At 36.2% G+C, this 12,752-nt stretch overlaps 1 protein-coding gene across 3 annotated transcripts in view; it reads right to left on the reverse strand.

The window, feature by feature from the left end:
* Positions 1-12,752, reverse strand: part of NSMCE2 (NSE2 (MMS21) homolog, SMC5-SMC6 complex SUMO ligase) — a 232,104-nt gene that overhangs the window by 111,628 nt on the left and 107,724 nt on the right. For 2 of the 3 annotated variants that reach the window (XM_061123215.1, XM_061123217.1), the window contains one exon: positions 1,928-2,011. The exons of the other annotated variant lie outside the window; for it this stretch is intronic. In XM_061123215.1, the coding sequence (XP_060979198.1) occupies positions 1,928-2,011 (84 nt within the window). The remainder of the gene's footprint in view (positions 1-1,927; positions 2,012-12,752) is intronic. 3 annotated transcript variants of the gene reach the window in all.

A 12,752-nucleotide genomic window follows, 5' to 3' on the forward strand; every position in this document is an offset into this window, starting at 1 on the left:
TAAAGTATATTAAAAATGAACAAAAACAAAACGTAGATACATAAGCACAACACACAGACACACTAACATACATACACAGAGACTGACTGAATTATATCAAGCCTTATGGTAAATCTTTTATTGGAAAGGGACAAGCATCAGAAAGTTAAGAGGGCTGTAGCAGGACTGAAGAAAACCAGACGATGCCAGAAAAAGAATTTAGAAAGATAGAACAGAGAATGAAAGGGAAATTCGGTCTCCTTTGTCATTTCATATAGGCTCCTTATGTAGCCAGCCTATGAAAGGTTAGGGCTTCATTACAAAGGAGGTCCAAGTCTGAAGATATCTGTATAGTTCTGAAAACTGCATCTTCAGCTTGCCATAATGCTGCCCAACTTCAGCATAATTCTGTCTCACCAGTCTAGCTGTCTTTTCAGTTCTGTCCAGTGAATCTCTGTCTCGACACTGACCTTCGACAGAAGGAAAGAAAGAAAAAAGGGAGGCAGTGGCCTGGGCTCAGGAGGAAAGAGACAGGGAGAAGAGTAAGTCAAATGCGCTTCACTTTTCAGGTAACCATCTTTCTCTGGCTCACTCTATTCCTCTGTCTTAGAGTAAACTTTATGTACTTCCATATTTGCAAGAATCTTGACAAGATATCATGTACTTTGGTAAAGTAAGGAAATATACTTAAGTTCTGAAGAAATACAGGCAGTTTTGAGAGTTGTGCTTTTTTTTTTTAGCAAATAAATGTTGACCATGGTTAGCCTCTACTCACTAATTAAATATTTAATGAAACTAGGAAATATGATTTTTCTTTCTTTTTTGGCAGAGGGGAGGTTATTTCCATATAGCATGTAACATACTACATAGCCTGGTTTGCTTTAGAAGATGCTAACTTTTGTATCATAAGATCCTGTTACTGATTCACTAAAGTAGGACCAGTACTTCAGAGGTGGTGATAGGCTTGATTTTGAGTGTTTTAGTGCTACCCAGGCTAACTTCCACTATGGACGCCCTGTTGGGTCTTCAGTATAGCGACTTATCTTACTTACATTCAGGCTGTCTCTGGCTGTGAAACACATCTTGTTCATGTGGGAATGAAAAATGGACCCTTTCCTCATTATCATCATCTTTCATCCAAAGGAAATAAAAGCCAGAGGATGGTAAATCTGGTCAAAAAGCCTGAAAATTTTACTGACTGGTTAAGCAGCATCTAAATAATCAGGAATAGCCCACAAACCTATAAAGCAATTCATCCCATAGTATTCATTTAACATCAGTCTACAAGAATAACTCTGATACACAGAGACAGCAGTCTCATGAATTTTACACGTGCCTTATTTTGCGGCAGAACTCCACTGTATAAAATTGACAAAATTGTGATTGTCAAAACAATAGCTTTAAAAGAACCAAGTAAGTCTTAGAGATTCTGTATTTTTCTGTCCTATTTGAGATCTTTATGTCTTAATCTACCAATAAAATATAGATTATTTTAAATCAAATTGATAACTGAGGATTGCTCTAGGTACCTTCTTGCTAAAATTATAGTGAAATGTAGCGATCGATTATTCTGGCTGGAAGCTGGGGTGACAGGGGAGGAACAGGATAGAAAGAGGAAAAACTTCCATTTACCAAAGCCCCACCTGATAATGTACTTATGTAATGCAAGAATCAATTTTTTAAAAATTCCAGGATTCACTTGAGAGTTGTATGAGTTTTGCCCTGTTATCTACTCTGATATCTTTTTTGACAAGGTATTGCTGTTAATGATTTATTGAAATCTGGTTTACATTCTGTTATAGGTAAGCAGAAAAACATGGTGTTGAGAACTTGTGCTTTATTTTTTCCATAGCAGTGTATGGAATTTAGAAACCCTTTCAAACGCTACTGGGACTGTTTGGAGGAAAGAGAGAAAGATGAGAATGGAAGAAAAAAAAAATTCTATAACCTCGTTCATTGCCTGCTCTACTTGCATCCTTATCCTTAATCTTGTCGAACTCATTGTGTCCTCCATCTTCTTTGGGTTTCACTGCTGCAAGAGAGACCCAGGTTAGGAAGTGACTTGAGTATGATACCAGGATCGATGCTGACAACAAGATGAGAGCCAGAAGTGAAGGGGCTGTGAAGCCAGAACTGGAACTGTTGGGGGTCCTCGGTATGTGGCATCTACATAACATCACACATTCCATTTACCCAAATGGGTGTGAAATTCAGCAAACCAATAATACTCACCCAGAGGATAAGTGTCTACTATCATTGACACAGTATTATTTGGTACTCTTCAGATGAAATGCACACATTACTAAGATGTTCTAACATACTACTTCTGGGAAGACTTTTTCTGGTGAAGTGTGGAATGGAAAAGGGACATGGAGCAAGATGACACGGATGGGCATCATCACCTGGGAAATCCAGCAGTCGGCTCCAACAGATGCCCACAAGGTAGTATTTACCTTGATGAGCCTTGCAGACTCTGGTACCCGATCTCACTGACTGGACCCAGGAATGCAGACTCATGCTAACAAAACTCACAAGACACTGATGTATATAAAAAAAGAAGAAGGTGACTTTATTATTTACAGTGAACAACAAAAGAATCAGGCATGCTGACTCTGCATCAATCTGATAGTGATGACTCTGCATCAGCCTGATAGTGCATTATCTCCTTGGGAAGGCAAATCACCAGAGGGAAGCTTGGTGCACACGGAAGCAGAGCAAGTGGAGTTAATTACGCAGGATTCCAGTGCAAGATGGCATGAGGCTCTCAGCTCTGTACCACAGGGCTATCCGCCTGCCAGGCAGGCTGGATGCTTGCCTCCACCTGGCAGGTGCTATTGGTCAGACAGTCCTTTGTTAGGTATCGTGACAATTTCATTAAGAGTTTTTCTTTTCTTCTGTTTTGGAGAGAGAGAAAATGCTCTCCTGAGCATTTTTCTATGTTTGTATGTTTTAAAGATGTCAGTACCATCAATTAGGTTAGTCAAATTTCTGTGCCCAGAGAGTCCTTATGTCTTGTAAGATCACGTTGCCTTTCTTGACTTTAATCAGTTAGACATTCATTTCTTAGTTTAATTCTCAGAGAGTATTTGCATTTTTCTGCTTTCTGGGATCAAGAGGGGCACCACATGGTGGACTCCACATTTGCCTACAGGTTCCACAAAGTGTCAGTTAAATTCAAATCCACCTGTATTCACTGTGCCAACTTTACACCCACTGCTGTGCCAGATACAAAATAATATTCAAAAGCATAACAAGAGACTCTAAGGAAACACTCTATCTACTGGATACCTACAGTCCTAAATTCTTTTTAACGTACATTTATTCATTTATTTTTTACTAGCATTTATAGATCCTCTCCTATATATGAGGATTAATTAGATACAAGAAATAGAAAGATAAAAATTGTCTTGTTCCCCTTAAGAGGTTACAGTCTAGCCAAGGAATAAGACATTAAAAAAAAAAGGTACTGTGCCAAATGGTATGGAGCCTGGTGGAAGGAACACTTTTTTTTTAATCTAAGGGCAGAAACAGAAGCCATCCTTTTTAATCTGTTTTTTTTAAAATACTAAATAATAATGGATATTTTAAAAATTTAACAGTGGTTTGAAGCACAAAGTATAATAAATTTCTTTCTCGCTTCTTCCCCACCCCTATTCTACCTCTCAAGGTTCTCCTCGGTAGTTGGAGAATACTCTTTCACATCTTTTTTGTGTATATGAAACACACACATAAACTTTTGCATTCCCAAACACATATATTTTAAAATTTCTGTATTTTATCAATGTGTGGAATTTATATATTACACATTCTATTCATAGAACATAGGCACACATGCACATATACATTTATATAATGTACACACATGTGAGATCATATTATTGTTTTATAACTTGTTCTCTCACATCTAATTTTTTGTTTTAAATTATAACATGTATACAGAAAATTACACAAAACAAAAATGCCTAGTTTACAAAATAAATTACCCTACTGAGCTCCCACCAGGTCCATAAACAGAGGATTCTGAGTACCCCAGAAACTCTGCACCACCCCCAAATTATTATGCTAATCTTAATATTAATCATTTACTAGGTTTCTATGTAGTCTTACTACCCACAATGCAGGCAAAGTCCAAATTTGCCTGCAGTAGCAAATGCCCTCAAGGAAAAAGCAGTGTTAGCTTGGTATTTCATTCTTTTTGATGCAACAGTAAATGGAATTGCTTCTTGAATGTCTCTTTCTGATCTTTTGTTGTTAATGTATAGAAATGTAACAGATTTCTGTGTATTAATTTTGGAACCTGCGACTTTACCAAGTTCACTGATGAGTACTAGCAGTTTCCTGGTAGCATCTTTAGGATCTTCTATGTATAGTCATGTCATCTGCAAACAGTGACAGCTTAACTTCTTCTTTTCCAATTTGGATTCCCTTTACTTCTTTTTCTTCTCTGACTGCTGTAGCTAGGACTTCCAAAACTATGTTGAACAAAAGTGGTGAGAGTGGACATCCTTGTCTTGTTCCTGATCTTAGAGGGAATGGTTTCAGCTTTTCACCATGGAGTATGATGCTAGCTGTAGGTTTGTCATATGTGGCCTTTATTATATTGGAAATATGCACCTCTATGCCCACTTTCTGGAGGTTTTTTATCATAAATGAGTGCTGAATTTTGTCAAAAGTTTTTTCTGTCTAAGCTTCTTTGAACTCTTGCTTTTCCTTACAGTTCCTTAGAGTTTTAGGACTTTGCTCCTCTGAGGATGTTTTCTTGTATATATTCAACAACTTCAATAATTTTCGGCAAGAAAATTGTTCAAATAACTTAATCAGCCATATTTCCAGTAACAAAAATTGGTGATACTTCTCAATTTCTTCCTGTGTTACAGTTCTAAGAATAAATGTAGATTCTTATCTACTAGATCCTGACCCCTTAGGGATTATGAGAAATAAACATCTTTGATTTCCCACAGCATGAATAGTGAAATATGCAATAAATGCACAAAGACTAAAGAATAAGTGAATGGAAAAGAGAAGGAACATGTAATTATCCTGCCCTTGAGGAGTTTCCGTTTTCCTTCTGTGAAGGAAGATGAGATATATATGTATAAATATATATATGTAATATATACACATATATATGTATAAATATAAATATATATATAAATATATATACATACATATATATGTATATGTATAAAACAACTTGACACAATAGAGAGACATGTTTAAATGAAATCACTTATATTTACTGACATGGACAGATTTCCAAGATACATCATTAAATGGAAAAAGAAAATTATAAGATGGTGTATGTGTGTAAAATATATCTAAACCTATAGCTATCTCCATGTGTATAAACATGTATGTGTGTAATATGTGCCATGTATATTCTTGCTTATATGCGGAAATATGACAGTAAAGACACATAACAGTGGTTATCTCTGCAGACTGGAATTGGGAAGCCAGGAGCAATCTTTTCACTTTCAAATATCCTATGTAATAATTTTACATGAAGCATATATTACTTTTATAGTTAGGGGGAAATTTTCAAATTATATTCAAGGACAAATATACCTGACACAGGAAATCAAGAACTAAAAACAGCCAGAAACCAGACCCCAATAAGATGGTTATTTTGAGACATTAGTCTGCCATCTTCTCAGTATGTCAGCTTTCCAAATAAAGTCATACTTCTTCCCTCAAAAAATAAAAATAGCCAGGAAGACAGGTATTACTGGGGAAGGCTTATTTGAAAAGGTAGGACTTGAAATGGGTCCCGCAAGATTGGCAGAGCTTAAGTTAGAGAAGAGGAACGGGGGGGAAGTGGCCTTGATGAACCAGAGTTGTGCCGTGATCAGACAGCAGGGAGTTAGAATGGCACCCAGAGAGGCCATAAGGAAATGCATTCACCTGGCTAAAATTAACTCCAGTTTACACTGAGAGGCAGGATTAAACGGACATAGAGTCAGGGTCTAAAATGGAGAAATGTCATCAATATTGAGTTTATAATTGGGTTGATGGGAAATAGAAGTCAATACAAGACAATACTCGTCAAATGGAGTAGTTTGTGGAGAATGAGATCAAATGAGAAAAAACCCTGGTGATTCACAGAGTTAGAGTAGTAACAATTGGTTTTCACTAAGTTGAGAAATGCACAGTTTTGGACTATTCAATTGTTGCATTGGGTAAAACTTAGCAATACCTTGTTCAAAATCAAAAAAGTCTCTACATTTGACTTTAAGGAAGAAAAATTCTAAATAAGTGAAATTTGACAAAATTAAGTATCTTTAGGGTTTCAAATTATTTGGATCTATATATTTATCACAGTAAGGCCCAAATCACAAAATTATGAAAACCAAAAAAAGATTACTATAAATTAATAATACACATGATGTTTAAAAATTTTTTCTTCCAAGTAGATTTTAACTTCTGAGTGACATATTACAGCCTGGGGCTATAGTCTTAAAGTGGCGTTTATTATAGTTTTACAGTATTTCAAAAGTTTCAGTCAGATACTTTTTCTTGCCTAGCTAGAGGTCAAAAGCTTAAGGATTCTTACATGATAGAAAACAAACTTCAAAAAGCTTTAAAAGTGACCTGTCATGCTTCAGACTCTTTACTTTTCTGTAAGGTCACATTTCTGAGGAAGATGACAGAGTTGGTGATTGTGTAACTAAGCCTCCAGAACTACTTACGACTCTGGAATGTGATCATTGTTTTGCAATGGAGTTGGTCACCATCATATGAAAATCTTGGGAAATAAAATATCTTGTTTACCTGCTAGTTCCTGTCATAGAAGAGCTCATTCACACACAGCACTGTACGACTTTAGTCTAAATTCCCAACCTACCTTGCTTGGCACTAATGATTCTATCTTAAAAGAATGTTAAGAATATTTCTACATACTTGAAAAGGTAAGCAAAAGAGGGAAGAGGGTCGGGGGAGAGAGAGGAGTGGGAGAGAAGAAAAGAAATGCTTCACAGTAACACAGGAAGCGGGAGATAGGAGAGGACGCAGATGAAACAACATTGGCTCTGAGTTGCTACCTGCTGGTAGAAGGTGGAGCTGAGTACACAGCAGTCCGTCTTACACTGTGTCTACTTTGTATGTTCTATAATTAACTGTTCCATAATTTAAAAAGCAAAAATGAAAAAGAAAAAGCACATACTTAATTTTTCAAGACTGTCTCCTAACTTGTAACCTAAAAAGGGATAATACAGTACTATTGATAGTATTGCAATAAATATGTCATCTTTAGAACACTGATTTAAGAGTTTAAGAGTTTCTGAAGCTTATCTGCCCAGCAACAATAACAAAATTTATGCTGGATGATAATCCTTATTCTGCACATCATCCTTACAATAAAGCACTTTCACATCCATATCTCAACCACTCTACACATGAACACTGTGAGATCTGGTGGGTGACATTCTAATTTAGGAAAAATATGAGGTTTAGAGAAGTTAAGTAGATTTCAGTTCTTTCATTCATTCCACAAACACTAAACACCTACTGTTAGGCAGATCTATTCCAGCTATTAGAAATTAAGAGACAAAGAAAATGTGATTCCTTTTTTCAAGAGGTGCATAGTCTAGCAGAGGGGATGGATTTAGAAAACAATTACATGATGATATGGTTTATACTGCAACAAAGTGTTTTTCAAAAAAAATCTTTTAACTATGACCTAAAGTAAGAAATACATTTTATACTGCAACCCAGGATAAACAAAATTTAAGTGAAACAGAAGTTTTATGAAACATGACTCTTTCTATACACGGTTCACTCTGTGGTATTTTCTAATCTACCCTATTCTGTACCTTTTCTTTTTTTAATAAAATGCTGGTCACAACCTTTTACAATTGGGTTGCTGTTTACAACATCTCATTATTCACTAGTCGGTGTGACCTACAGTGTGCAAAAGTGTCAGAATGAGTATGATCGGAGTTCTGTGGCAACACAAAAAGAAATACAGACTGTTTCAGGGAATGAGAAAGGTCTGGAAGAGGTCAGTCTCTGAGTACTTAAATACTAAAATGGCAGAATCAGAACAAAGGTCTTAAGAGACTTTTTGCTCTTGGAATTATTATACTGTTGCACACTGGCCAAAGACACGGCAGCGACAGACTGTGAACTCACTGAAAAGCTACCGAAACAAGTTGTTTTCCTGAAGGGATGTCGGCAATCATTTGTTCACATTTACTAACTCTTCACTAAGTGGCACAGCACTTCCTGTCTACTGGCTCATCCTGCTACTACCTGTAAGACAACTATAAACATCCTGAGACTATGAGGCTTACTCTATGACTAACAGTCCCAAATATTTGTTTTCTCAAAATTTCTCTGGAAGACGTAAAAACAAGAGATTAGGCTAATATGTGTTAGATGTAAAATCATAGACTGTAATTTTTATCAACCACTGATCTAATCTGTGATTTTGTTCAAGGCCTTAATCTTCTATTTCAGCCTCAAAGCTTGCTGTCCACGCAGCCAGTTGTGCCTGCCGTGTCCAGGGCGCAGGAACAGAAGGGGCAGCAACCGTTCATGTCTTATGCCGCTGCCCCCTGCCGTCGGAGAGAGAGAGGGGCGGCAAGATCACAGAGACCTGTGGATTTGACTGTGCTTTGTCATTTTGTCCAAGAGGAAGGTTTCCATTTTCACATACTTGTTCTGAGAATCTATTTTGCACGAAAGACTCATTTTGTGAACCTGACATAGTTCTTTGGGCCTTTTATCCAGTAAGCAATAAGAGAGAAAAGGTGCTTTTCCACACCAGTATGTGCTCAGCTTACAATAGTGCTATTATTCCTTGGGCATTCAATAAATATTCATCAAGGATACAGATACTGACACTGAACAGAAAACAGACAAAAGGAAGAAAGTTCATTGGACTTCATGAAATACAGAGGAACTACAGCTGTTTCTCATCCCTACTTCCCCAAAGGGAAACATGGTTTGAATATCAAGATAAAAGATTCTGTGGGCTGAAGTACCCTTAATTAAAATAAAATAAAATCAAACCGAAAATAAAAACAAACCAAAAACATCAACCAGCATTTGTGTCTTTAATCATATAATTGTAGGGTCTTAGTAAATTCAAAGTATTCTGGGTTAGGCTTTATAGGTATTAGCTCAGTAACGGAGGGTTGGCCAGAAGGAAATGAAAATTATAGTTTTGAGAAAGTCACTGAAAAACATAAGCCATTTGTAAGACACTCTGAGCTTTGGAGAATCTCTTGCTTTGGAAGACCTGTTTAGGTCCGATAGCTCTGAATAGTCTAAGAAGTCTAAACAGGTGAATGAACTACAATCTAAAAGACCTTCATGTTTTAGGCTATACAAAGATTTATTTTAAGAATACTCACTCTTTAATTTAGACCGCCAAGTATAACATTTTCAAAATGCTGTAAATATTTAGTTGAGAATCAAATGATAAAACATTAAAACAATCAGCCACCAACATAAACTTGGTATTGTTTTCCTTCCACAATCTTTAGGACTCACTTCCAACTTTGTATGAAGCATCTTCAAACGACTGCACTGTTTCAGTTATCTTGGACCCATCATGTCCAAAACCAACTCTAATTCAATTCTACTCTTTTTTCCTGCCAACCTCCCAGAACACCCATTCTTCTTCATTAATTCCAATAATCCCTAAAATGATATTCACAGGAAAAATCCACAGGAGAAGGGATTAAATATGAAAACCTTCATATTGGATTCATGCTCAAAAGTATTTATTAAGGGTATGTGATTTTTACAAAAATTTTTCTATTTCACATTCAGTGTTCCCATTTCATTTAGTTTACGTTTTCCAATTTCTCTGTCTCTTTTTGTTGTTGTTGTTCTTTTTCAAGCCTTTACCAAGCCAAGTTAAAAAGCTTTTGTATACATATATGTATATAGTATGTATAATATGCATATTTTAGAAAATGTATGAATTTTTGCCTAGCTAAAAAAATTATGACATTTTGATTCCACTTGTTTGACTTATCATGAACAGAATGCTAAACTTCTTTCTAATTTATATTCACTCAAAACTTTTATATAGCTTCATGTATTTTGGCATCTAGCATTACTGCTAAATGTCTAGAAAATTTATAATCTTGGTGATTATAAAAGTTCTTTCTGAATGAGGAGTGAAACTTCTAATTCAATTCTGAGAATATAAAGAAATACTATGTTGTAATAAAAAAAAACAGGAAATTAACAAGTGATACAGTATCATTAAAGTATAGATTTTGCTCAAATTTCACAAAATTTTACACTAGTGTCTATTATTAGTTTTCATATGATATTCAAGACTCCACATTATATTTAACTGCATTAAGCAGCTTCAGCTGTATGCAACAAATTCTGGTAAATTCCCTTTTCATTTTTATTCTATTACAAATACTTTCTAATTACACAACCATATAACCATCATTTAAAAGTGAACATTTAATTTCCAAATACATGGGATTTTGTAAGGGAAAAAAAAGTATGTGATTTTTTAGAAGTCGAGATGACTAACCTAGACGTCCTAACCGCCTGCAGACTGTCGGTCTACTAAGGGCTCCCGATCTACGCCTCTCCCACCTCCTCTTCTTCCAGTCCTGCCACTTCCGCAGTAGCTCAGTTTCTCCATGCCCTACTCTGATTTCTGCAAGTCTTCCATCTTGTCTCATTTCTTGCAATATCCTTTTTCAATTCTTCTTTGCTCTGCCACTAGAAGTACCTTCATTAGTCAGATAATATCACGCATACAAAAAAAAAAGGATATCAAAGGGGCAAGAGGGGTGGTGATGCGATGAATTGGAAGATTGGGATTGACACATACACACTACTGCTACTATGTATAAAACAGATCACTAACGAGAACCTACCCTATGGCACAAGGAACTCTACTTGGGGCTCTATGGTGACCTGAGTGGGAAGGAAATCCAAAAAAGAGGGGATCCATGTATACGTAGGGCTGGGTCACTCTGCTGTAGAGCAGATACTAACACAACACTGTAAAGCAGCTATACTCCATTAAAAAACAAAGGCACGACCTACACAATAATCCAAACACAAACGTGGTTTTTACAACTCTCTACACTTGTAGTGGGGAAAAAAGCATGACCTTCAGGCCTAGGTTTGAGTTTTGGTCCTGCCTCTGATAAAGCTTTGTGATTTTGGGGGAAATCACTTAGGCTTCTTGAGCTTTTTATTTCCATCTTCCAAAGTGGTGATATTAATCGCTCACAAAATTGTTACATAAATCAAATGAAATCATCTATGAATGAGAAGGAACGTAGCACAGAGTCAGACACACACCACCAGTGAAGTTGCTCAGTCGTGTCCGACTCTTTGTGACCCCATGGACTGTAGCCTACCAGGCTCCTCCATCCATGGAATTTTCCAGGAAAGAGTACTGCAGTGGGTTGCCATTCCCTTCTCCAGGGGATCTTCCTGACCCAGGGATCGAACCCAGGTCTCCCACATTGCAGGCAGACGCTTTACCATCTGAGCCACCAGACACACACTAATCAATCATCAATTGTTTGATCCCTTCTTGCTCTAGGTTTGATGCTACTACTGCCCTCTGCCTCACTCCCATTACACTTGACCCCATGACCCTGGCACATAAAACACCAGCCCACCTGGGAGACATGACTGCCTCAAATGTGACACGTGCTCTCAGCCCTCTGTGGTTCTATGTTTTATGCCCTTGCTTCACATGTCCTTCAACTGCCATCTCAAATGAAATTCTACCCATACCTCAAGGCCCAGCTCAAATGTCAGCTCTTCCAGGAAGTCTTCTACCAACCAGAATTAACCACTTTTCCTTCGTGTTCTCCATGCACACTGCTTACAGCTTTATTTTTATATTTATTTCTGTTATAATATCACTATTATATTTGTATTAAATATAAAATTATGCTTATCTATGTTACCTGTGTGAATTACAAGCTTCTTGAAGGCAGAAAGCATGCTTCTTCTCTTAATTCTCAGCAACTAGTACCTTGTACTGGGAGGGATTTAATAAAGGTCTGCTGGTTGAATAAATGTATCAAAACATTTTCAAAATGAATAAATTTTTACCAGAACAAAACATCAATCACTTGTTTCAACTTCTGAAGTAATTTTTAGAAAACAACTTCTACTTGAAAAATATACTACTAATCCTTCCAATATGTAAATTAAAAATAACAAAGAATTGACCTGAAAATGGTAAATTTTTGATATTTCAGACTCAGTGCAAAGAAAAAGATATTATTTTTAAACTATCAAACTGATAATATCAATTATCATCCACTGACAGACTACTCATGAGTGAATATTAATAGAGAGTAATGACTCAAAGAGGAAAATCATGCGACCTAAATGGAATATTAGATATCAATTTAAAATCATATTTTCAGATACTTTATGAACTCGCACTATAGTGAGGGAAATAATCAGGACACAAAACTGATTCCAATCTTGCAAGGATATGTTTTATAAGAAAAAAAGACTATGGAAATATAGAAGCCATTACTATGAGGTGGGATTAGAGGTGATTTTTATCTTTTATCTTTTGTATTATTTGAATTTTCTATGACATAAACATTTGCATAGTTAGAAAAGTAATCTTAAAAAGGACTGAATATCAAGAAATTCTAATTAAAGCTTAACCTGATTTGCAAATACTAAAGAAGTTTTATGAGCCCAGTAAAAGATGTTCTGATTTTTAATATTAATTGCAATATATTTGTGTAGACATCATTCAACACCAAGAGTTAATGCTACAGTTTAGAAGAAGATGTTAATAAAAGCTTTCC

The sequence above is a fragment of the Dama dama genome, chromosome 21 (assembly GCF_033118175.1).
Source record: "Dama dama isolate Ldn47 chromosome 21, ASM3311817v1, whole genome shotgun sequence".
NCBI lineage: Eukaryota > Metazoa > Chordata > Mammalia > Artiodactyla > Cervidae > Dama > Dama dama.